Genomic DNA, 25,888 nt, shown 5'->3' with positions numbered 1-25,888 from the left:
GGTTTATTCAAAATTACATATTTTGCTATAATTTTAAATAATACTCTGACACAAGAAAATATTTTATAAAAACATTTCTTGGATAGCAAAAATTATCTTTTGTATCTCTTGGATATAAGTCCCAATTTTGTCCACAAGAGTTCGCCACTTGACGAACTATACTAGTAGGGGACTGAAGGACAGAGAATAACAGAAATGAGAGCACGGATGCTTTCCCTTCAGGTAATTAAGTATATTTTTAAAATTTGTATAGATATCGTGAAATATGAAACAGTATATGTATGAGTATCGAAGTTGTGGACTTATGCGCAATAGAGTTCGAAAGCATCACCGGGTGATACAGAGATGATTGTGATACTATTGCGCAAGAAAACAGCTGACCGAGAGCATCAATTGACTATGCAATCACTCCGATTGGGTATTTTCAGCTTCAGCCGTTGCGCAGTCGTACTTCCCAAGGAACAGGATATTAATTTGAGCACGGAGCTAATTCGTGGCGTATATATTTTTGGGCATGAACATTATCTTTCATTTTTGTATCTGAACAGGTTCCGGCGACTTGGCATTTTTTCATGTGAAAATGAATGAAACCCAATGGATAGTGTGTATGGGTAGTATTTATTAATTTAATTGTAGACTGCAGTTTATCGTCCCGCTGAGGTTTTGAGGAAAATTGAGTAAAAATTAAAGGAATATAAATCTGAAAAAAATCGGGATATACAATTATCAATAATATAATAATGGGTGCATTCAACACCTACCAGACTAAGTGGTCTGCAAGATACTAAACTAAAGTATCCCAACCCACTGTAACTTCAGATGTCTTGTTTGTGATTATAGTCATAAAAATGGTACAGATATGTTCAGTGGGAAAGTAACTTTTTTTTTTTTTTTTGCATTTTACAATATTTTTCCTGTGTCATGAAAGGTTTACCTTGTAAGTGAAAGTATTTGGATTTTAGTGTAATCTGTTAAATATTTAGTAGATTGTGTTTATGTGGTGTATGCTGGGTTTAGATTTGTACACATTTTTCTTGCATTTTCTTTCCTGTGTGAATAGTGTTGAAATAAGATAATTTCTTGTGAGGTCCCCACCTAATTAGGACTATCAACTAACAGTACCTATTGGCAGACATAATATATTTGTTATACCAAGGCTTGAATGTACTTATTGCTGGGTTAACTATATACTCTGGGAATGTATTCAAGTGATGTATGATCAAGTATCAATCCAAAAGCCTGTATACTTTTATTCATTGAAAATGGTTAGTTGTGGAAACAGAAGGGAACACACAATATTGAATCTTACTAATAAAAAACTATAACAAGAAGCTGCACAAGTTCATAATAAAAAAAAAAAACTGAAGGCAAAACATAGTCTGTATATCGGCAAATGGGCAAGATTCCAGAATCTCACAAACACAAATATTTAACATGAAACTTTCTTTGTTCAATAGCTTATAACCAAACATAGCCATTCCATAGAAAATATATCTTTCAAATGTAGAAAAAAGGAAAGTTAAAAATGTGTTTGCATAATATTAGAATAGAACTGGCAAATGTTGGATAGATTTTACTTGCCAAAAAAGTGCAAACGTGGAAGGTTGGGTGATAACTGTAGATACACACCCTAAATTATATTTCAGTTTCATTAAAGGAAACTGCAAAATCAAATTGCATATATTTCCATCCTAAGCTTAGCAGGCAAGCTATGGATAATAGTACATGTACTTAATTTACTTACTTGGTTTACTTGTACTTGGAGACCTTGTAAATTCTTTCACCCAAATGTCACAACCAAAAACCACATAAAGAAATGGGAGGGTCAACCACATGGTAGTACACAAATAAGAACAGCAGACTGTCTGTCGGCAGTATCAAAGAGGCAAGAATCAATCCAGTCCCAAGAACCTTTTTTGTAGGAGCCCTGAAGGAGATGCAGTCCACTGTGAACATTTGACAACAGCAACTTACATTCCAAACCCAAGCACTAGAAATTAACCTTTCACCCAATGAAATTGGGAGATCAAGGACTATCAGTGCCAGTGTATATGAACCAACACCAAAGGAACCCAGTTGTGACCCAGATACCTCTCCAGACAAATATGAATGTGGATTATCTTGGTCAGAACACCTGGAATGTATAGAGTACTTGTAAGAATTTTGTGTATGTAAATATCCATGGAATTTTAAGGAAAGGTGGAATTGATGAAATCAAACTTGGTCTCTTAAAGAATATCGCTAATCATACAGCCTTCATTGTATTAATTAAAACACATCTTCAAGATGAAGTTAGTGATGAAGAAACACAGCTCAAAGGAAGAACAAACAATAGCAGACCTACTGGCCCTAATGAGGCTGTTTGTGTTTATATACTAAGCTACAGTTAAGAAAACTGGGTAACTAGGTGATAGAAGATGAACTAACACTACTGCTACCGCTATCCTATCCAATTACAATTAAATGCTGGGCTGTCAGATCTTTTATTGCAAGGGATAATATTTTATTTGTGGATTAGAGTAAGTATTTATCTAGCTCAAAGGCTGTGTTAATTAGAGGTGATAGAATAGGCAGATCCCATGGGGTGGGGGCAATTATGACTTTTCTTACAAGAGAACATATATTTTGAAGTTATTCTACAATTTTCAGTGTCTGTGAAGTGCTTTTTGTAAAACTGACAAAGTGTAACCTTATACTGGCTGTTATCTACTGCCCCCCCCCCCCCAGACACCAGAGAAGTATTCTGCAACCTATATGAAAACATAAGAAGCATACTGCTAATTCAACCAACACCACCACCTGAAATTGTAGTTACTTAGAAGGCCAAGTCCCTAAATCTTCTCTCTTTGGAGAGAAGACGGCATAGCTACACCGTAATATACTTGTGGGAAAAAATGACAAATCTGAAAAACTCCATAATGTCACAGGTGTTTGAATGTAGAGGCAGAAGCTGCATTAACTGTACAGCATGGTAGAGCTGGAAAATTACAGTGTAACAGCTTCAGATGGAGAACTGCCAGATTCTTCAGCTGCACCCAAAGAGTGGTCTACTACTAGTGCAGTATCATTAGTAAACAACTGGCTCCTCTCCCATTTTCTTTAACCATCTCCAATCGCCACCCCATCCATGTATAAATTGAACAACCAAGGCAACACATCCCTGGTGAAGTCAGACCTTACCTCAGACCACTCACTCTCTCCATTTCTAATTCTAATACAGGGTCTACCAGTCCTTGCCCTCAAAAAATGCAGGCAATCAAAAAAGTACTCTCCTAAATTTTCTGTGACTGCTATGGAAGCACTTTTTTTTTCATACTTTTGGAATTGAATTACAACACACTAAACATATGACTTTTTCTTTAACATGTAAATATTACAGGAGACCTACCTGTCTCCTTAATAAGTGGGAGATATTAAATTGTTTTGTCTTTGTTATTTAGTACATTGTCATTGAGGCGTGCAAAATTTGAAGTTAAATTTTTTGTAGGTGTATGTCTTTTAGCACTATTTTGAATTTAGGTGTTATGGCAGAGGTGCAAAAATGTACACCTTAAAAGACAATCTCTGCTCTAATACTCTTATAATAAAAACTCTTGACTGCTCTTAACAGCTTTCCTCCTAACCCATATATTTGCAATGCCTCCCACAGTACCTTCCTGTCTACCCTGTCATAAGCCTTTTCCAAATCCATAAAGGCCCAAAAAAACATCCTTACCTTTTCCTAATACTCTCTCACATATCTGCCTTACCACAAGGGTAGAACATGGACAGTAAATAATATGAAGATTAAAAAAAAAAAAAAAATGAAAATTTGAAAATTATATTGAAAAAGAAAGAATTAATATGATTGAGAATGGCATGTATTAGACCAAACTTGCTCCATTCATCTCTTCCATTATATTGGAGACCCAGCACTCCACATAGCTCAGCAACACTGCCGCCTGGTGTCTCTTCACTGAACTACACATCCAATATGGCTGTCCTCAGTCAAATGACAACAATGAACACTCCAACAGAATGTGCAGACATACTTTGTATAAGTAAGAGATCATCTCTTTGTATACTTATGGAAGAAATAAAGCAACTTCAATAGAATTGAGAATTGCAAACCAAAGAATACTGAATGTGAAGGCAGTTGAATGGCTGAATGTATTCTTAATCATATCTTTATAAATGACAGCCTTTTTTTTTTTTTTTCTCTCCTTGTAAGAGAGGTAGCCAAATCAAAGGCATGCATCCATTCTCACCCATTTCACTTGCATACCACCTGGTTGTCATAGATTATTGAGAAGAAATGGAGGTTAAAAGAAAATGAATGAAACCTTATAATGTGTATGAGTAAAGTACAAATATACTGAGAGAAGAAATACAAAAGATAATCGAGATATGGAAAAGTAGAGAGAAGTTAGTAGTAAAGCAAGCCTATGGGCGTACAAGGAAAGGAAAGTGGAAATTGAAGAAGTGCAGATATATGCCAATCATCCTAAATGATAAAACAAACTGGAGAAGAATATGAAGATATTCATCTTATTGAGGTGCCCATTTCTTATTAATGAACAAAGATATAGAAGACTGGTAAAAGTGAATGAGATCACAAGTTCAACATGTGATCCAAGACCATGGTGAATCAATAAAGGTGGCTTTTAATTACTTGGATGAGGAAATGGTAAAGAAAATACTAGTCACACTGATAAAACCAAGATTGGGGTACACTGTGACACTATGGACACCCAGTAAAAAAAATATAAGGAAAATAGAAAGAATCCAAAGAGCAATGACGAAGATGACCCCAACACTTTCAAAATTGACATACAAACAAAGATTATCTAAACTGGAACTACCAACCTTGAAACAAAGAAGAGAAAGAGGAGATCTATTGGACATTTACAGAATCATGGAAGTCCTTGACAGAAGACTTGTTAAAGTGGGATAAAAGAAAAATAAGAGGACATGAAAAGAAACTCAAAAAGGATAGTTATAGAAGAGATCTGAAAAAAAAAGTTTTCCACACAGAGTGGTGGATGTCTGGAACAAATTGGATGAAACAATAGTGTGCTAAAACAATATAAGAATTTAAGAACTAACTAAATGCTGAGAGATACAAAGAGGGTTCACTACGAGCATAGCTCCCCTTCCCATATAATACAACTAGGTAAATACACACAACACACATACTGAGATTGTACAGTTGAGTGTTGCTGGAATAGACATTCTATAGTTGATTATGGCTTGTGATACTCTAACCTGACCTAACTAAACCTAACATGCAGTTGATTCTGGCTCATGGTGCACAACCTAAACTGACTTGACTTAATCTAACATAATCTAGCCAATGTTAGGGTGGAGAGTCTACAGTTGATCAGTGTTGGGCGTTAAATTCTACAGTTGACCTAAAAAGGGTAATTGTTGCTGAAACTATCAGTTTTAAAAAACGATTAGACAACTTTATGGATGGGATGACAGGTGGTGATTGATACAGAGCTACCTAGTGCAGGCCTTATGGTCTCTTGCAGTCTCCTTTATTCTTATGCCACTATTTTTCAACTGTTTTTCCCAACTTTTGTGGATTGTTATTATTATTGTTTTACTTATTTATTTTATTTTTATTTTATTTATATATATATAATTTTTTTTTTTTTTTTTTTTTTTTTTTTTTTCCTTTTCTTTTTACATACACTGCATAGGAAACCCATAATCTTCTCATTACTTAAGGAATTTACAAGTCTCAATCTGGCCCTGAATGGAAGAATATGCTGACCTAGTCACACAGTTGTGCGTAAGAGTACTCTGGGAATTATCAGAATAGCCAGCTGAGCCAGTTTTTTTTTTTTTAATTGTTTATCTTATCTTTAATGAGGTGAAGTACCTGAGAAGAACAAGTGTGCCAGCATTACTGCTATATTTGGGTATGGAGATGACTTTTACAGGTAATTATCACTCTGTTGCCCCAGAATTTGTAGGAAAACCATTGCCACCAGCTTGGCTCATAAAATGTTGGGTTAGGATTATAGGGCAGCATAGAGTAGGTGTGATCCTAGTCTTCTGTGTGGTGGTTAGGTTTGTGTTTGAGGTAGACATGCCACTTCTGTGCTGGTACTGTTTTGATTCATGGAGGTGACATTTTATGTTTTGTAAAATGTCTTTGTTTTCCTAATTGTTGTATATGGTAATAATGTTTCTGGTGTCTAGATTCTGTAGTTGTTATTTTTCTTGGTATGTTAGTTTCTTGGTTGTCTTCACGGTCAGGTCATTCATGTGTGGGTTGAAGGTCATTTGTGTATCAAAAGTGAGGTCCTTTGTGGTTGCCTGGGGTAGGAAATGTTGCTTATGACCTATGAGAAGAAACAAACATTTGTTTTTTGCCTTAGTCTGTTTTAGCTTGCCAGTGTATGTGTGTATATAGCAGAAAAAAAACACTGATAAATAAGAAATGTAGTCCGAACGTTTTCGTCTATTTAAGACATCATCAAGGGAATACAGTAAAGGAGATACAAACAGTATATATACAGAAGTAAAGACCTTTTAGGGAACACGGAGAGATGAATCAGACAAGCCTGAGAAAATTACCAACAGTCCTCAGGTCACAGATGGACCAAATGTCCGAGCAGGATAACATTCAACAATTTTCTTTGAAATAAAATTATCAAGCCTGTACATACCTAAGCTTAGATTGATATTTAGATCAAAAGTTTGTTTTATGTGGGTTGATTCAATTATGTTCCACATAAAACAAACTTTTGATCTAAATATCAATCTAAGCTTAGGTATGTACAGGCTTGATAATTTTATTTCAAAGAAAATTGTTACATGTTTTCCTGCCCGGACATTTGGTCCATCTGTGACCTGAGGACTGTTGGTAATTTTCTCAAGCTTGTGATTCATCTTTCCGTGTTCCCTTAAATATTTGTACTTCTGTATATATACTGTCTGTATCTCCTTTACTGTATTCCCTTGATGATGTCTTGAATAGATGAAAACGTTCTGACTATGTTTCTATTTACCAGTGTTTTTTTTTCTGCAAATTATATTCACATGTCAGTTGTGAAATACTGCAAAATATATATTCTCTCTCTCTCTCTCTCTCTCTCTCTCTTTCTTTCTCTTTTGTAGTCACAATGTTGGATTATTATTGTTAAGCTGTATGCAGAGATGTGTTCATGATTTGTCTTGAGGTTTGTGATTGGGCAGCATTGGTGGCAGCATTATTCCTTGGGCTACTCCACTACCCTAAGTTGTTTGTAGAAGTGGGAGTTTTGATATGCTCATGGTTTAGTGTGGGGACACTTGTGAATAGGTTAAATGATATCGGCAGTAGTACTATGTGGCTTGCTTGCTGAATGGGTTAGGACGTCGTTACTTGGGGCGAAGGTTGAGGGGATGGTGGTTTGAACCCTGCTGCCTCCAGTGAAGTTGGACCAAGGGCATGGTTTATTAAATTCCATGCTACAAAGTCCTTCCCATCTGGGGTATTGGCTGCTTGTTATTGTGGCTAAGTAGCATGCAGTTGATACTTTAGGGTCTATATGGGGCACCCCTACAGACCAGAGCCAGACATCATTTTGTCTATGATAGAGGAAAACTCTTCATAGAGAAATTATGACACTTTTATACTACGACTGTCCGTCCGTTATGCTGTCTCCCAACCCCTTGCTGCTGTCCTGTACCATTTCTCTGAGTATTCATCTTCTGCTGTGGGGGAATTCCCTGTGGTGGAGGAAAAGAATACTGCCATCAAGTATTTCCACTTGGATCCTAAGAGACGAGAAGAAAGGGACGGGGATTGGGACTAGGCATCCTTCTCCTTGTAGCCCCACAGGGGACATTCCTAAACGAAAAAGTAAAGGCATAAGAGGGTCTGGGAGTTTTCCGACCAGCACCCTAAGGTTTGGGTCTTTTAATGTGCATGGATGTGGTACAGATGAGAGTAAAAGGGAGGAGATAGGTAGTATGTTTGTGAGAAAAAAGATGGATGTGTTGGCTTTGAGTGAAACTAAGTCGAAAGGGAAGGGTGAGTGTAAGTGGGAGGTTATCAGGAGTGAAGAGAGGGCGAGGGAGGGAAGGGGTGGCTATTCTAGTAAGTGAAGAGATAGGTAAAAGGGTAGTGGAGTGGAAGGAGGTTTCCTCAAGGATTATGTGGATTAAGGTGAAACTGGGAAAGGAGATGTGGGTCTTTGTAAGTGCATATGGGCCTGGCAGTGAGAAGAATGTAGAAGAAAGGGAGGCCTTTTGGATAGATTTAAATGAGTGCATAGAGGATTTAGGGAGAAATATCAATGTAATAGTACTGGGAGACCTTAATGCTAGGGTAGGAAATGGTCCAATTGATGGAGTGGTTGGGAAATGTGGAGTTCCAGGAAAGAATCGTAGTGGAGAGTTGATGGTGGAAATGTGTCTAGAGAGTTGATGATAGCAAATACAGTGTTTCGAAAGAAAGTCAAGCATAAGTACACATGGGAGAGGGTGGTGGATGGAAGGGTGGTAGATAGAGCGTTGATGGATTATGTAGTGGTAAATAGGATTATGATAGGAAGAGTTAAGGATGTACATGTGCTAAGGGGAGAGGGTGGGGGAATATCAGATCATTTTTTGGTGGAAAGTAAGTTGAGAGTGGAGGATAGATGGAGAAAGAGGAAAGGGACAAAAGGTAGGGAGGTGCTTAGAGTGAACTCTTTAAATGAAAAGGAGCAGGAGCACAAGAAGAAGCTGAGGGAGGAGTGGGAGGGAGTGAAGGATAGAGTAGAGCTAGGTGTGGAGGAGGAATGGGGATGGTTCAAGGAGGGAGTTACAAAATGTGCAAGGATGGTGTGTGGAACAAGAAGGACAGGAGGAAATAGAAGGAAGGGTAGTGAATGGTGGGATGAGGAAACAAAGAAGGTTGTAGAAGAGAAGAAGTGAGCTTTCACAGATTGGTTACAAAGTAGGACGAGGGAGTCATATGAGAGGTACAAAGAAAAGGAAAGAGAAGTAAAGCAAAAAGTAAAGGAGGCAAAGAGGAGAGCAGATGTGAAGTGGGGTAAGAGTATGACAAAATTTTGAAAGTAATAAAAAGATGTTTTGGAAAGAAATTAAGAGAGGAAGAGGAGGAGAATCAAGTAGAGAAGAAAAGGTAAAAGGTGCAGATGGAGAGATGATAATGGAAGAGAAGGCAGTAAGGGGAAGATGGGCAGAATATTTTAGGGAGTTGCTAAATGTGAAGGAGGATAGGGAGGGAAAGATAGTTGCAGTGGGAAATGCTAAGAAAATGAGAGTGATGAGTGAGGAAAATGGAGGAGAAATAAGGAAGAATGAAGTGAAGGCAGTTGTTAAGATGATGAAAGCAGGTAAGGCACCTGGTCTGAATGAATGTCATGCAGAATGTCTAAAAAAAAAGGAGGTACAGTGATGGTGGACTGGTTGGTGAGGTTATTTAATGTTTGCTGGAGAGAGGGTAGAGTGCCGGTGGACTGGAGGAGTGCCTGTATAGTTCCACTTTACAAGGGAAAAGGGGACAAGTGTGAATGTAGTAGTTTCAGAGGGATTAGCTTGTTAAGTGTAGTTGAGAAGGCTTATGGGAGGATCTTGATTGAGAGGAACAGAGGGAGTCATTGGTGAGGAACAGTGTGGATTTAGGACAGGTAGAGGTTGTGTAGATCAGATCTTTGTGGTAAGACAAATATGTGAGAAAGCTATAGGAAAGGGGAAGGATGTTTTTTTGGCTTTTATGGATCTGGAAAAGGCTTACGATAGGGTAGACAGAAAGGCATTGTGGGAGGTTATGCAGATATATGTGATAGGAGGAAAGCTTCTGGGAGCTGTCAAGAGTTTTTATGAGAGAAGTAGAGCTTGTGTCAGGATTGGAAATGGAGAGAGTGAGTGGTTCGAGGTAAAGGTGGGACTTCGTCAAGGATGCGTTATGTCGCCCTGGCTGTTCAACTTATACATGGATGGGGTAGTACGAGAGGTAAATGCAAGGGTAGTGGGTCAGGGATTGGAGATGGTTAAAGAAAATGGAGAAAAGTGGGAGGTGAGCCAGCTGTTGTTTGCTGATGACACTGCGCTTGTGGCAGGATTGGAGGAGGAATTGAGGAAGCTGGTGACAGAGTTTGGGAGAGTATGTGATGGAAGAAAGCGAAAGATAAAATTTATCTTTAGCTTTCTTCTATCACATACTCTCCCAAACTCTGTCACCAACTTCCTCAATCCCTCCTCCGATCCTGCCACAAGCGCAGTGTCGTCAGCAAACAACAGCTGGCTCACCTCCCACTTTTCTCCATTTTCTTTAACCATCTCCAATCCCTGACCCACTACCCTTGCATCACCTTACTTTTACCCACATTTAATGTGGGTAAAAGTAAGGTGATGAGATGTACAAGGGGTGAAAGTGGCAGTAGACTGGAAGTGAGCATTAAGGGAGAGTGACTGGAGGAAGTGGATAGTTTTAGATACTTGGTTGCAAATGTGGCAGGACAAGGTGGAGTTAGAATGTAGATTGAGAGAAGCGAGTAAATGCCTTGGTGGATTGAAGAGTGTAATGAGGAATAGACATTTGGGAATGGATGCTAAGAGGAGACTGTATGAAGGAGTGATTGTGCCAACAGCACTGTATGGAGCAGAAACATGGAACATAAGAGAGGAAGAGAGGAGTTTGAATGTGTTTGAGATAAGGTGTCTGAGAAGTATGATGGGGGTTACTAGGCTAGATAGAGTGAGAAATGAGGAGGTGAGGAGGAGAACAGGGGTGGAAAAGGAGCTGGGAGATAGGGTTGATGAAAGAGTATTAGGATGGTTTGGACACATGGAAAGAATGAGTGAAGAAAGACTAGTAAAAGAGGTATGGAAGGCAGATGTGGAGGGAGTGAACATGAGGGGACGTCCTAGGATGAGGTAGATGGATAGGGTGAAGTGGGATTTGGGGAAGAGGGGAATGTCTGTAGAGGAAGGACGGGAGAGGACAGAAGACGGGTGAATGGAGAATGGTTGTATATGGATGATGTTGTGATGCATGAGGTGTAATGGGCAGGGGGATGGGGGGTGAGGTAGTATGTGTGAGCAAAATTTGACGCAGCCTGAAGGGATTTCTCCCCGTCTTCTCCATTTTTGCATGAGGGGACAGAGAGGGGGAGTCGCCAATTTAATGAAGCGGCCTTGCTGTGGATGTGCTATGTCTTGCGACACTGCTTCTGACCCAGGGCAGTGGAAATAGTGCAGGGATGACCCGTCATCAAGGAGGTGCTAAGATAAGAGGGAGTGTGGAGTGTATTCAGGGATGGAATGGGTGGGAATGATTTTATGCCTTTTCCTTTTTGGCTACCTCCCTTGTAAGGGGGAAAAAGCCTTGTTATATGTATGTATGTATTGTTATTAGGAAATCGGCATGAACATTTGATTATAGCCCTAAGATTTATGGCAAAATACAAAGAGTTTGATACAAAGGGTAGAGTATTAGAACTGTGAATAGGTTATTTTCCTCCACTCCCCTTCCTATTTACAAAACGAAATGAAAGTAAGAGCTACTTGTCATACTTTTAAAATTCTCCCTTTCCTCTACCGACTGCTCAGATATTAGTTCATAACATAATGTAGGGTGGAAGTGAAATCAATATTGCATTAAAGAGAGCATATTATAGGAATCCTGGACTTTTTCCCATGTACAGAATTATTTTGTATGTGTTGTAAACGCCAGGTAGATAGATGTCGCCAGTTGATCCTGGACATTGCAACTCACATGGCCTTTTCCATGAAAATTGGCTCGACATTATTTCAAACAAATTTCCAGATAATCGGTAAAATCCACTGGTCTGGCGGAGAGGTCACTCAAGAAATAACGAGTTCATCTGGGTCAGTGAAATGAGATTTACAGTCATTTGTGAGATGGTTGTATTTGAGATGAGGTGTCTGAGAAGTATGATAAGGGTTACTAGGCTAGATATAGAGAGAAATGAGGAGGTGAGGAGAAGAACGGGGGTGGAAAGGGAGTTGGGAGATAGGGTTGATGAAAGAGTATTAGGATGGTTTGGACACATGGAAAGAATGAGTGAAGAAAGATTAGTAAAAGAGATATGGAAGGCAGATGTGGAGGGAGTGAACATGAGGGGACATCCTAGGATGAGGTGGATGGATGGGGTGAAGGGGGCTTTGGGGAAGAGGAGAATGTCTGTTGAGGAAGGACGGGAGAGGAAAGAAGACAGGGCTGAATGGAGAATGGTTGTATATGGATGATGTTGTGATGCATGAGGTGGAATGGGTGGGGGGATGGGGGGTGAGGTAGTATGTGTGAGCAAAATATGATGCAGCCCGAAGGGATTTCTCCCAGTCTTCTCCTTTTATACATGGGGGACGGAGAGGGGGAGTCGCCGATTTAATGAAGCGGCCTTGCTGTGGATGTGCTGTGTCTTGCGACACTGCTTCTGACCCAGGGCAGTGGACAAGGTGCAGGGATGACCCGTCATCCAGGAGGTGCTAAGATAAGAGGGAGGGTGGAGGGGTGTGGAGTGTATTCAGGGATGGAATGGGTGGGAATGATTTTATGCCTTTTCCTTTTTGGCTACCTCCCTTGTAAGGGGGAAAAAGCCTTGGTATATGTATGTATGTACAAAGTCCTATGTAAGGGGCATCATCCTAGCCTCCTAATTGGGGGCGTTTGACATTAATGCATATCACTATGTACAGGTGGCATAATCAGAAGTGTGTTTGTCTCACATTCACTTAGTTGTAGGCTTGAAACCAGCATTCTTTCCTAATCCAGAGCTGTGACTATCTGCCCCAATAGTCCAAGTGCATAGGGCAAAAGGTACGGCTTCAGCCACAGGTATGCACCTCCTGGTATAGGCTCCTCACCTGATTGCTATGGGACTCCACTACCCATATAGTTTGGTGTGATTATTTGAAAATGTAAGAAGAAATGAGATTCTAAATATGATAAAAATAGTTTGGTTTTATTTCAACATAAGCTATTGTGTTACACCTAGTATACTGAAAGTTTGGGCAGATGAAAGATATGTATGTGATGAACCTTGATTTTATAAAAGACTAATTTCCTCAAATAGATTGATACAGAAATTGAGGTTTTATGATAGTGAGTTTTATTAAATAATTTGGGTAATTTTTAAAGAACAGGAAATAGTAATAGTAGGAGGAGAGGAGTTAAAATAGAGGGATGTTTTCTCAGATGTTATCTTAGGAAATTATCATAAGACCAATGTTATTTAATGTATCAGTGATTTACCTGGTGTGATCGGTATAATAAATTGTGTGCAGATGATATATAAATACACGTATCAAAAGACCCTTTCATACATAATCACTCTACATCTATCCCACTTGTTTTCAAATGCAGATGATATTAATACATTTAAGGAAATGACCTTGAAAGGGATTTTCCTCTTGTATGGCTAACCATCTTCTTATGCAAGTTGCAGCAATTCAGATTTAAAAAAACATAAGTACTTAAAAATTATGGAACAGTGGAAATGCTCAGTAGTGTGGAATTATAGAGCAGACTGCCACACAGTATAGATATACGAGCGAGACTGATAATTCTTGGCAATCTCCCATTGCCAGAACACGAATCTGAAACTAACTAAATAGAACATTGCTCACCTAAGGAGGATCAGCTGTGGAGACCGTATAACGAAGTTCTTGGAACTAGCGAAATCTGCAGCAAACATGTCAGCCGCAGCCTTTCATTAACAAAAACTATACCAGCAGCATACTACACAAACATTTGTAACAACCCACTGGTGGTACTGCACAAATAGCATTCATTTCAGGGGAGGAGGTTCATGTGAAGAATGTTTTATAGTTTTTATAAAACATCAATTTGATGAAATTTAAAATTGTGTATATGATTGCTTGTATGAATATCTTGTTTTGATGTGTTTTTGTGAGTGGTTATTGTTTTTACTTGAAATTTTATATATTCATATATGATAGATATGCACTGAATGGCCTACTGGCTCCAGTGCTTGGCCTTCAAGCCAAAAATTCCATAAATCAAATCAAATACCCACATTCAGATCACTGAACATGTCCTTCAAGAATTAATTGTTGCCTCAGGTTTCACTTAATGGAAAACATGCAGCCCTGCAGTGATTGGCAACACTCCTCAAAACCTCCCACAGTTCTCTCAAGGAAGAAGCTTTGGGCTGTTAGTGTTGTATCACACTGTGAGACTGATTCTATGTCGCTGGTTGGAAGAGGAGTCGCCAATTGTCAGCTCTCCATGTGTGAATAGGTGTAATAAATACAGTTGAAATCGATAGAAATCTTGGGGCAGTTCAGACAATGTCAGCCCCTCAGCACTTATTGATGGAGGTGATTGGCCTTCAAAATAGACCACAAAGTCGTTACTCCACCAACAACTCCCAGACATAAGTGTCACATACAAAATCTTCCCATATTTAGCAAGAACCACACTGACTCTGTTGTTCTTAGGACATCGTCCATCATTGAACACAGACAGAATAAGTCTGACCAGATTCAAACTGCCCCAGATACAACCACCACATGGGCGACATAGAACACCCGGTACCATAATGCCCCATGAAGTAGACCAAAGAGAACTTTAGGTTTATTGTTCAGACAGTTGCACTTGATTATACACTGGAGTAAACAAAACACATACCTGGCTAGACACACAAACAAACACAAAGTACAACTAAACACAACAGCTAAGCACTTAAGAAACACAACTAAACAATCAAAGACATCTAAGAAGCTGGACCAGACTTCTTACGGGGTAATAACACAAAGAGCAAAAATTACACAAAACATACACATGCAAGAAAAATAGGTGAGCAGCCTACCATATCATGTGGCATTCCCAGTGGTACCGAGCCAATCAGTCAAGTGAACTCAGCATGTAAACAAACACTCATAGGGATCTCTGATATAAAAAAACATGTCACATATCGCCACACCCCACACTAGCAATCTCTAGACGACAACACTGTACAGTATATACTGTATTTTATGGCTTGGAAGATGCACCCTGATATTTGAAAGAAATTTCTAAGAAAAGAAAAAGTCATTCTCATACATATACCCAACCACTGAACACAAAAACATAAGCAAGGAATCTGCAAGACACTATTGTCTTAGCACTCATTACAAATTTGCTGGAGCACTCACCACAAATTTACAACTATGTAAATAAAAATACCATAGGTAAATACGTACACAGTGAAGCAGTCCATCTCTTCTTGTTTTAGTGGCGGGTGATGACACGTATTGGACGTATTGTTTACATTACAAAATCACTTGTCCGATTTTGTTTGTATGGCGATGGTACTAGTTGGTGACTAGTAAATATACTATACATTTTTCATTGTCCAAGGGTGGTTTTATTTTCATAAAAATAAACTAAAAAATTCAAAAATATGCATGTAGAAATATAAAACTTGAAAGAAATTTATTCATCCTCAAAAACGAGGGAGTGGCCTGTTTTCTCCACATGCCGAGTAGGCTCCAGGAAGGATTATGGTATTGGAAATACTTGTAACAGCTAAGTACTTAGTTTACATCATATTAGAGGCTGAATTGAATAGTACTTAAGCTAACATCATAGTGTAATGACTCAACATATAAATCCAGGTTACTATCGGTCATGTGTCCAAGCTCACTTGAGCCTAGTTGTTTCTTTACAATACAACATTCGTCTTGGAAGATGCACTAGTATTTTTCAGGGTATTTTTTAGGGAAAAAGTGTCTTGTAAGCCGTAAAATACGGTACTCTCAAAGTGACTTGTGAACCCACTTGTAGGCTGTTGCTACCTACCTGAAGGCCATAGGTCTTTTGCAAGAGAGACCAGGGACAGTGGATAGGCCGATTTATCCTCACTTGAACATTTATTTATTTATTTATTTTTTCATTTTTTTTGCAGGGTTTACGTGGGGTGGTGCAAGGGACCCTACAGACACGATGTTTTCATGCTTCACCTCTGGCCTATGCGGCCCAGAAAGTGGCCATGTCCCACTTGGACCCTGGCTCCGAGATGCCTTACGAAAAGCTGCAAGATCGGCTTTCAGTAGTTAAGAAGAGGTAAGTTCCTTAGTTCTATTGTTGCATTGAAGTGATCATGTGTATAAATCTATGAAGTGATCATAGAACTTTTGTATGGGGACTGTGGCAACCAGATGTTCATGCCATGTCAACAGTGTAGATTGTTTGTTTGCTGGTAATACTATAGATTGGGGGTGAAATTGTGTAATGACCAACATTATTATTGTTGCATTGAAGTGATCATGTGTATAAATCTATGAAGTGATAAACTTTTGTATGTGGACTGTGGCAACCAGATGTTCATGCCATGTCAACAGTGTAGATTGTTTGTTTGCTGGTAATACTATAGATTGGGGGGGAAATTGTGTAACGACCAACATTATTGGGTGGGTTTATAAGGTTTTAGTACCTATCAGATGAGTCGGGTCTGTTATGTATATTGTTAGAAAAGTGGTGAGGTGCCATGTTCAAATAAATGGAGAGGACTGGGAGGCTTTCATGGGGTAGGGGGGACAGTGTGACTCATGTTTGAGAAGGAAAAAGGTTAAAAAAATATATATATTGAACCTGGACATGCACCTGGGTTGGATAGATGGATGTCATGCAGAATGTCTGAATAAAGGTGTAGTGATGATAGTTTAGTGGCTGGTGAGGTTGATCAACATGGAAGAACATAGTGTATTAGAGGAATACATGTATATTCATTGCATGTTGAGAAGGGAGACAAGTATGAGTTTAGTGGTTTTGGAGATGTGTGTATGTGATTGGTAAAGTTCGTGGGCATGTTAATTCAGGATTAACAAGGAAATGCAGTGATTGGGGAAGAGTAGTGTGGATGTATAGATCAAGTTTTGTGGTAACACAAGTGAGAAGTAGAAGAAAAGGGTAAGGATGTATATTTGGGGCTTTCATAGACTTGGAGAAGGTGGAGTTGAGAGAATATTTGTAAGAGCATGTAAGAAATATGTAGAAAAGGGTGGTTTGGGACATTTGTTGAAGGCAGTCAAAAGATTTTATATTAGTAGGGCATATTGAGATGAAATGTCTAAGAAGTATGATAGGGGTTACTAGGTTGGATAGAGTGAGAAACGAGGAAGTGAGGAGGAGATCAGGAGTAGAAAAGGAGATGACAGATAGGGATGATGAAAGAGTATTGGGATGATTTGGACACATGGAAAGAATAAGTGAAGAAAGATTAGTAAAAGAGGTGTGGAGGGCAGAGGTAGAGGGAGTGAATTTGAGGGGATGACGAAGGATGAGATGGATGGATGGGATGAAAGGGCATTGAGCAAGGTTTTGGGAGAAGGCAGGAGATAGGGATGAGTGTAGAGTGGCCGTGTATAGATGATACTCTTATGCAAGGAAGGGAGGGGCCGAGAATGATGGGAGACAGGTTACTTATGTGTGAATGATATTTTGACACAGCCTGAAGGGATTTCTCTCCGTCTTCTCTTTTTCTGCATGAGGATATGGAGAGGGGAGATTGCCAATTAAGTGAAGTGGCCATGCTTTGGATGTAATGTCTTGCTACATTGCTTCAGACCCAGGGCAGTGGGTGGGATACAGTGATGACCTGTCATCCATGAGGAGCTAAGATGGGGGAGGGGGGGAAAGGGTGGTGGAGGGGAATGGAATGGTGGGAGTAGGTACATACCTTTGATTTGGCTACCTCCCTTACAAGGAGGAAAAAAGGTCCTGGTATATAGATAGATAGAGCATATTAAGGGTTGTGTTGTTCAATGTGATTGTGGTAAGAGAGGTAAAATGTAAGGCAGAATTTGGAGTACAAATGAATAAGTTGTTATTTGCAGATGACACTGCTCATGTGGCTGACACTGAGGAGAGACTGAAGCAGGTGGTGGCTGAGTATGGAAGAGTAAATGAAAGAATAAAGTTATGGATGTATGTTGGGAAAAGTAAAGTGATGGGATGGCAGGTTCAATGCAGAGTTAAGTAATTGGGTTGCATGTGTGTAGTGATTCAGCCACTCCCTTATAAGGAGTGAAAGGTCTTTTGGTATGGGAATGGTGGTTGATAGTAGTTAACAAATGGAATAGACAACCATGTAGTGAGTGCTGGAGCTAATGGTTGTTTTAAGAGAAGGTTAGATGACTTTATGGTGGATGGGGATAAGAGGTAATGGACATGGAACTGTTTAGTGTAGGCCTTATGGTCTCTTGTAGTCTTCTTCATTTTTATGTTGTCATGTGGGCAAAAGTAAGGTGATGAGATGTACAAGGGGAGAGAGTGACAGTAGGCTGGAAGTGAGCATTAAAGGTGAGAAACTGAAGGAAGTGTGTAGTTTTAGATATTTGGGTGCGAATGTGACAGGAAAGGGAGGAGTGGGGGTGGAGGTAGAATGTAGAAATAGACATCTGGGAATGGACGTTAAGAGGAGGTTATATGAAGGAGTGATTATGCCAACAGCAATGTACGGAGCAGAAACATGGAACATGAGAGAGGAAGAGAGAAGGAGTTTGAATGTGTTTGAGATGAAATGTCTGAGAAGTATGATAGGGGTTAGTAGGCTAGATAGAGTGAGAAATGAGGAGGTGAGGAGGAGAACAGGGGTGGAAAGGGAGCTGGGAGATAGGGTTGATGAAAGAGTATTAGGATGGTTTGGACACATGGAAAGAATGAGTGAAGAAAGATTAGTAAAAGAAGTGTGGAAGGCAGAGGTGGAAGGAGTGAATATGAGGGGGCGTCCTAGGATGAGATGGATGGATGGGGTGAAAGGGGCTTTACAAAAGAGAGGAATGTCTGTGGAGGAAAGACGGGAGAGGACAGAAGATAGGGGTGAATGGAGAATGGTTGTGTATAGATGAGGCTGTGATGCATGAGGGGGAGGGGGTGGGGGATGTGGAGTGAGGAAGTATGTATAAAAAAAAAAAAAAATGACGCTGCCCAAAGAGATTTCTCCCCGTCTTCTCCTTTTCTGCATGAGGGGATGGAGAGGGGGGGTCGCCAAATTTATGAAGCGGCCTTGCTGTGGATGTGCTGTGTCTTGCAACACTGCTTCTGACCCAGAGCAGTGGACAGGATGCAGGGATGACTCATCATCCAGGAGGTGCCAAGATAGGAAGGAGGGTGGAGGGGGAGTGGAATATATGGGAAATGAAATGAGTGGGAGTGATTTCTATGCATTTTTCTTTTTGGCTACCCCCCATGTAAGGGGGAAAAAGCCTTTGGTATATGTATGTATGGTTATTGTGCTTTGATTTGCATACCCAAAATAATTTTATTTTATTTTTTATTATTATTATTATTTTATTATTATTATTATTATTATTATTATTTTATTTAGTTATTTTTTATTCAGTTTCTTTTATGTTGTGTTGCAGATTAGGCCGTCCCTTGACGCTCTCCGAGAAGGTGCTATATTCACATCTGGATAACCCATCAGGCCAGGATATTAAGCGTGGGGAGTCCTACCTACGCCTACGCCCAGATCGTGTTGCTATGCAAGATGCTACAGCACAGATGGCCATGTTACAGTTCATCAGTTCTGGGCTCCCACGTGTTGCTGTTCCCTCAACAATCCACTGTGACCATCTGATTCAAGCTCAGGTAATCACAGAGTCATTGTGGAGCTGTGCCTTACTGCATTGGTCTTAACCAATATGATGGGGTGGACAGGAAGACCCTTGAGCCAGAAAATGGTGAGATGGGAGGGATGTTAAAAGGGTTCTATTCATGAATGGTTTTGGTGGGTGCTTTGACTATGCCACACTGAGTCAAAGCACATGTCCATATCATAGATACATATACAGAAAGCGCCGTATTCTTCAGTTAAAGGCGTGGCAAAGTCAGAACATATATAAATACGTATTTATTTTATGTAAAATATCTGAACATACACCCACCCTCTACCCATCCCACAGCCATAACACATCACAAGGAAATATAACCCATTCAACCATGCCTTCTGTCACAGTACCTCAAGGATATTTGGTTCAGTACTCTACCATATAGATATCATATAGCAAAATATAGGATATATACTCCAAACCTGTTGAGTGTGTTGTAAATTTGTTTAATTTTGATACATCATAGCACATGATTGTAACTGTTGTGATTCTGTTATTTGCAGATCGATGGGCCAAAAGATCTAGCTCGAGCGAAAGACATCAACAAAGAAGTTTACAGTTTCCTCGCCACTGCAGGATCCAAGTATGGTGTCGGCTTTTGGAAGCCTGGATCTGGTATTATTCATCAGGTGAATAAATAGACATTTTCAGGCTTGGGTATTAGTTTCATACTCACCAAATGTTCCTGGAACTAATTTATGTAATCTTTGTTTCTCCTGATAGATCATCTTGGAAAACTATGCCTTCCCTGGTCTGCTGATGATCGGAACGGATTCGCACACTCCAAATGGTGGAGGCTTGGGCGGTCTGTGCATTGGAGTGGGTGGAGCTGATGCTGTTGATGTCATGGCCAACATTCCATGGGAACTGAAGTGCCCAAAGGTATTTCTGAAGTGGAATTGTTAGAGGAAATCACATTAGTCTGAAGTTGTATATGTTTACTTCTTTATTTTTATTATTATTATTATTATTATTATTATTATTCTTATTTATTCATTTATTTATTTTTAATGCTATTTCTTTCTCAGCATTTTTAGTTGATATATACATACATATATTGAAAAGTCTTTTCCACTCTATACGGGAGTGGCCAAGTACCCTACATCCATCCAGAAACTCGTTCATTGTTCCTCCCATCTTAGCACCTTCTTGATGAAGGGGTATCCATACCCCCCACAACTTTGCTTGGGTCAGAGGCATTGCAGCAAGGCATAACACTGCCATAGTAGGCCACAGGTGTTACAAGTTGACCTTCCCATTGTATCGTTATATTGCAAAAAAAAAAAAAAAATCCCCTTGAGAATTTTAAGGAACAGACCCAAATATCCCTATAGACCAAATTTTCTTTTACTTTTGACCAGTGGTACTAATGACAGGTACATGCTTATGGTGGTCCTGCAAGGACAGCAGAGCTGCTAATTTTCAGAACTTGTCATTCCCCTTGTTTCCATTAGGAGATGCAGCCTCTGAAAGGGAGTATGTGTGAATGATGTGTTTTGACACAGCCCAAAGGGATTTCTCCACTTCTGCTATTTTTCTGCATGAGGGGGTGGAGGGGGGGAGTCAGCGAATAAGTGAAGCAGCCTTGCTGTGGATGTGCTGTATCTTGCTGCATTGTTTCTGACCCAGGGTAGTGGGCAGGATACAGGGATGACCTATCATTCATGAGGAGTTAAGATGAAATGGAGGAAGTGAATATGTGCCTTTTGACTTTGGCTACCTCCCTTATAAGAGAGAACAAGCCCTTGGTATATAGATATATAAACATTTGAGGCTATAGTTACTATTATTTGTTACTTTCCCATGCACCACTTATACCCATAGGGGGGGTGGAGGGTATTCAGGGATGGAATGGGTGGGAATGATTTTGTGCCTTTTTCTTTTTGGCTACCTCCTTTGTAAGGGGGAAAAAGCCTTGGTATATGTATGTATGTGTTTGCTATCGTTTATCTTCCAATACACATCTCCATCTTTTAATATAGTTTATAATGAGAAGGAGGGTGGAGGGGTGTGGAGTGTATTCAGGGATGGAATGGGTGGGAATGATTTTATGCCTTTTCCATTTTGGCTACCTCCCTTGTAAGGGGGGAAAAGCCTTGGTATATGTATGTATGTATTACTGTCACCCCATACAGCATCTTCATTATAGTTTATTACCATTGCCCCATACCTTCCTCAGCCATCTATTGGCTCATCTACTTGTGTATTAACTATAAAGAGCCTCCATCATTATATTTATACTGTATTCCACCTAGTCCATCCACATCATTCTCAAGTTCTCTCCATCCACTTCTGCTTTCAACGCCTTTTTGGGAGTCTTTCGTCTGACCTAGGCAGGAAGCAGGGTGGAAGGATGGTTCTTCATCCACGAGGAAGAGGATAAATAGGGTGTGGGATAGGAGAAGGGTGGGTGCATTCCATGGCTAACTACCACCTTTGTTAGGGTGAAGGGACCTTTTGGTATATGTATGGATGACCCGTCAACCAGGAGGTGCTAAGATAAGAGGGAGGGTGGAGAGTATTCAGGGATGGAATGGGTGGGAATAATTTTATGCCTTTTTCTCTTTGGCTACCTCCCTTGTAAAGGGGAAAAAGCCTTGGTATATGTATGTATATATGTTCTTCATTTGCCCTATTAACCTCTTCAATACGAGTCAAATGTTCATGTGTGCATCAGGTTGCCTGATGTATGATAATGCATCACAATATCCGCATTACAAAATATAAAGTCACTGTTGTTATACTCATTCTCTTTTACCGTGAATGAATATAATATCACAGAAAACTTGATTAAGCCTGTTCGCAGAATATGGTGGGTCACTCCGCTACACCTACAAAATAAATATAATCAGGAAGCAAACAGACGCAGAAGCCTTGTATACCCCATTTGCGGCACATGACACATACAAAGGCATCATCGTATTCAAGAGGTTAATGGGAACAAAAATTGGCATGGTGATTTTGTTTTGTAATGTTGAAAATTTTGTATTTGATAGGCATGCATGAATCCTCGGCATTGGGTGTGGGATAGGGAAGGTTCTTTATCTGCACGGAACAAAGATAAAAGGGAAAACAAATGGGTATATGATGATTGAAGGATGTGCACATGCCGTGGTAGGCTACCTCCTTTCTAATGGGGAAAAGGCCTTTTGGCATAAGTATATCATTATGAGAAAATTGTTAATTTTTTTGACAGGTTATTGGTGTTAAGCTGACTGGTGCTTTGAGTGGCTGGACCTCTCCAAAGGATGTCATCCTCAAGGTTGCTGGTATCCTTACTGTTAAAGGTGGTACAGGAGCCATTGTGGAGTACTTCGGTCCTGGTGTGGACTCCATCTCATGCACTGGAATGGCGACAATCTGCAACATGGGTGCCGAGATTGGTAAGTACTTACTCTCTGTGCTCCAGATGGAAATCTCAACACCAGAAATGAATAGTATGAAAATATTAGGATTTGTAGTGTTCTGTACAATGTATCGTAATTTTAGTAGAAAGTAAACGCTGGACTCGTACGGTGTTTGTTGGGTCTAGCTGCTTTAGTCTGGGTATTTAAATTATTTATTTGTTCAGGAGTACTACTGTGTTAACTATGAATATTCATACCATTACTTACATTGTGTCATAATTCCATGGGATCTGCACTTTGTACAATTTGGATGTTTGTAACGGCCGCCTGAGAGACCCTTCCCATATGTGCCGATATATAATGATTTCCTTTGTATGCTGATGTATATCCCTGAAGACAAACCCTGGACGGGGTTCGAAACGTCGGAATAAACATTTTTCTACAACGAGTCCAGCGTTTACTGTCTACTGAAATATGGCTCCTGGACTCCAGCAATTCTCGAACAATGTATCTTAAGTATAGATGTGTCTAAGTATTTGGATGCACATTTGGGAGCAGGTTAGAGCGTCGTTACTTGTGATAGAGGTTAAGGTTGATGACAATTTGAACCCATCCATGAGTGAATTGAACCAAAGACATGGTTCATTAAGTTCCATGCTACAAAGTCCAGATCACATGAAGAATTGTCACCCCAGACTTCTACAGGGTGACAATTCTTCATGTGGGCTATCCTAGGGTGACAATTCTTCATGTGGGCCATCCTGGGTTTACAGTTCTTCAGTTATATAAGTTGATGGCAATAAGCATAACCCTCATTCAACCTAACCTAACCTAATCTTATCTTATTCCACTGTTGATATTCGATGTACTCGGGGTGACAATTCTTCAGGTGGATCTCATGGGTGACATAAGAACATAAGAATAAAGGAGACTGCAAGAGACCATAAGGCCTACACTAGGCAGCTCCGTATCCATCACCACCTCTCATCCCCATCCATAAAGTTGTCAAATCGTTTTTTAAAACAACTGATAGTTTCAGCGCTTACTACATGGTTACTAAGTTTATTCCATTCATTGACCACCCTATTAGTAAACCAATTCTTGCCTATTTCCTTTTTAATTCTAAATTTGTCCAGTTTGTACCCATTACTGCGAGTCCTGCCCTGTTGTTTTATTATAATGACCTTGTTTGCATCACCCTTGTTATAGCCTTTGATCCAGTTGAACACTTCTATTAGATCACCCTGCACTCTGCGTCTTTCCAGAGAGTGTAAGTTAAGATGCCTAAGCCTCTCTTTGTAAGGCAAATTTCCGAGTCCATGTATCATTTTGGTCATTCTTCTCTGTACTGATTCTAGTGAATTTATGTCCATTCTGTAGGATGGAGACCAAAACTGTACTGCATAGTCAAGGATGGGTCTAACTATCATGTGGGCATCCTGGGGTAACAATTCTTCATGCAACCCAAAAGTCCTCTGTAAGGGACACTGTCCCTAGTCCCCTAATGGGAGAGTTCATGACTTTAAACTGAATCAATCAAAAATGATTTAAGTAAAGAACAGAAGATAGTTGGTTGAATGGTCCTTGAAGAGTTAGGAGCTATAATGGAAGGACCTGGCAGGAGCTATAATTGAAGGACCTGTAGCTAAGGATTGATTGATTCAGGAGCTATATACTTTCGTTTCATTCTGGAGCCTGTGTGTCTTGTGCAGGATATAATGAAAGAAAGAACCTTGTTGAGTTTATTGATGATATCCTACTTTCAAATTCCAATTAACATTATATTTTCTTGATACTGATCATATTTTCTTTTTCTTTGCAGGAGCGACTACCTCTGTGTTTCCCTTCAACTCACGTATGAAGGATTATCTGGTGGCTACCAACCGCAGTGAAATAGCAGGCCTCGCTGTGGAGAATCAGGACATGCTTACTCCCGATGAAGGTGCACCTTATGATCAGCTGGTTGAGATCAACCTCTCTGAATTGGAGCCACACATCAATGGCCCCTTCACTCCAGATCTTGCAAATCCCATTGACAAGGTAGGCGACATTAGTTTAGTGGAATGATGAGGTATAGAATTTAAGAAATTATAGTTATGGTCACTCGTGCGTAGTTACTAATGGGCACTCCCCCTAATAGAAGGAGAAGGCTATTTGGTATGTATGTATGTACTAATGACATTGTTGGGTAGGTGTATGGTATGTGTAAATTTCGGACAAATGATGGATGGCTTTGGTCTGTAGTCATAGGGTGGGGGTGTCCCAAAAATACTGAATGTATATGTCACCATGCAGTCAGTACCCCAGTAATGGGTGGCAAGGGACGGATGACCCTTTGTCAATGAGAAGTTAACGTGGGAAGGATGATGAGTGGGTGTAGGGTGGTGGTATATTTTGTATCGTCCCCCTCCCCCCAAACAATTTTTGTTTCCATCATCTTTATTTGGTTATCTCATTTGCAGCCATTTTTCCTAAGCTTACTTCTTTATTGCCACCACCTGCCCTTACCTTTTGCTGCCTCTCCTTGTGTGCTCTCCTGTCCTTGCCCTACATACAGTCTTGTGCACTTTAGCACCTCCTCCTTGAAATATACCCATTGTTTTTTGTTTTTTCTCCTGTTCCTCTTTATTCTTCTACATCCTGTGCCTCTCAGTTTTGTATGGTATTCTTTTATTTTCCATTTAAGAGGGGATTCTATACAAGAGAGATCTAGGACAATGGATAGATTGATATGTGTTTTATTCTAAGTATATTTCTACATGTGATGGATGAGGTGGAGTGGGTAGGGGATAGGGGGTGAGGGAGTATGTGTGAGAAAAATTTGACGCAGCCCAAAGGGATTTCTCCCCGTCTTCTTTTCTGCATGAGGGGACGGAGAGGGGGGTCGCCGATTTAATGAAGTATCCTTGCTGTGGATGTGCAGTGGACAAGATGCAGGGATGACCTGTCATCCAGGAGGTGCCAAGATAAGAGGG

At 40.0% G+C, this 25,888-nt stretch overlaps 1 protein-coding gene across 1 annotated transcript in view; it reads left to right on the top strand.

Annotated features, from left to right (window-relative positions):
* Positions 1-68: 68 nt before the first annotated feature.
* The window catches only part of LOC143020799 (aconitate hydratase, mitochondrial-like), a 31,006-nt gene continuing 5,186 nt past the window's right edge, over positions 69-25,888 (top strand). Inside the window, exons 1-7 of the mRNA XM_076177561.1 lie at positions 69-222; positions 15,861-16,018; positions 19,321-19,546; positions 20,070-20,195; positions 20,290-20,448; positions 22,763-22,949; positions 24,736-24,953. Coding sequence (XP_076033676.1) covers positions 196-222; positions 15,861-16,018; positions 19,321-19,546; positions 20,070-20,195; positions 20,290-20,448; positions 22,763-22,949; positions 24,736-24,953 — 1,101 coding nt within the window. The 5' untranslated portion in view covers positions 69-195. The remainder of the gene's footprint in view (positions 223-15,860; positions 16,019-19,320; positions 19,547-20,069; positions 20,196-20,289; positions 20,449-22,762; positions 22,950-24,735; positions 24,954-25,888) is intronic.

Source organism: Oratosquilla oratoria, chromosome 40 (genome assembly GCF_046742065.1).
Source record: "Oratosquilla oratoria isolate Oo_2021 chromosome 40, ASM4674206v1, whole genome shotgun sequence".
Classification (NCBI taxonomy): Eukaryota; Metazoa; Arthropoda; class Malacostraca; order Stomatopoda; family Squillidae; genus Oratosquilla; species Oratosquilla oratoria.
This window is presented reverse-complemented; position numbering and strand designations above follow the sequence as displayed.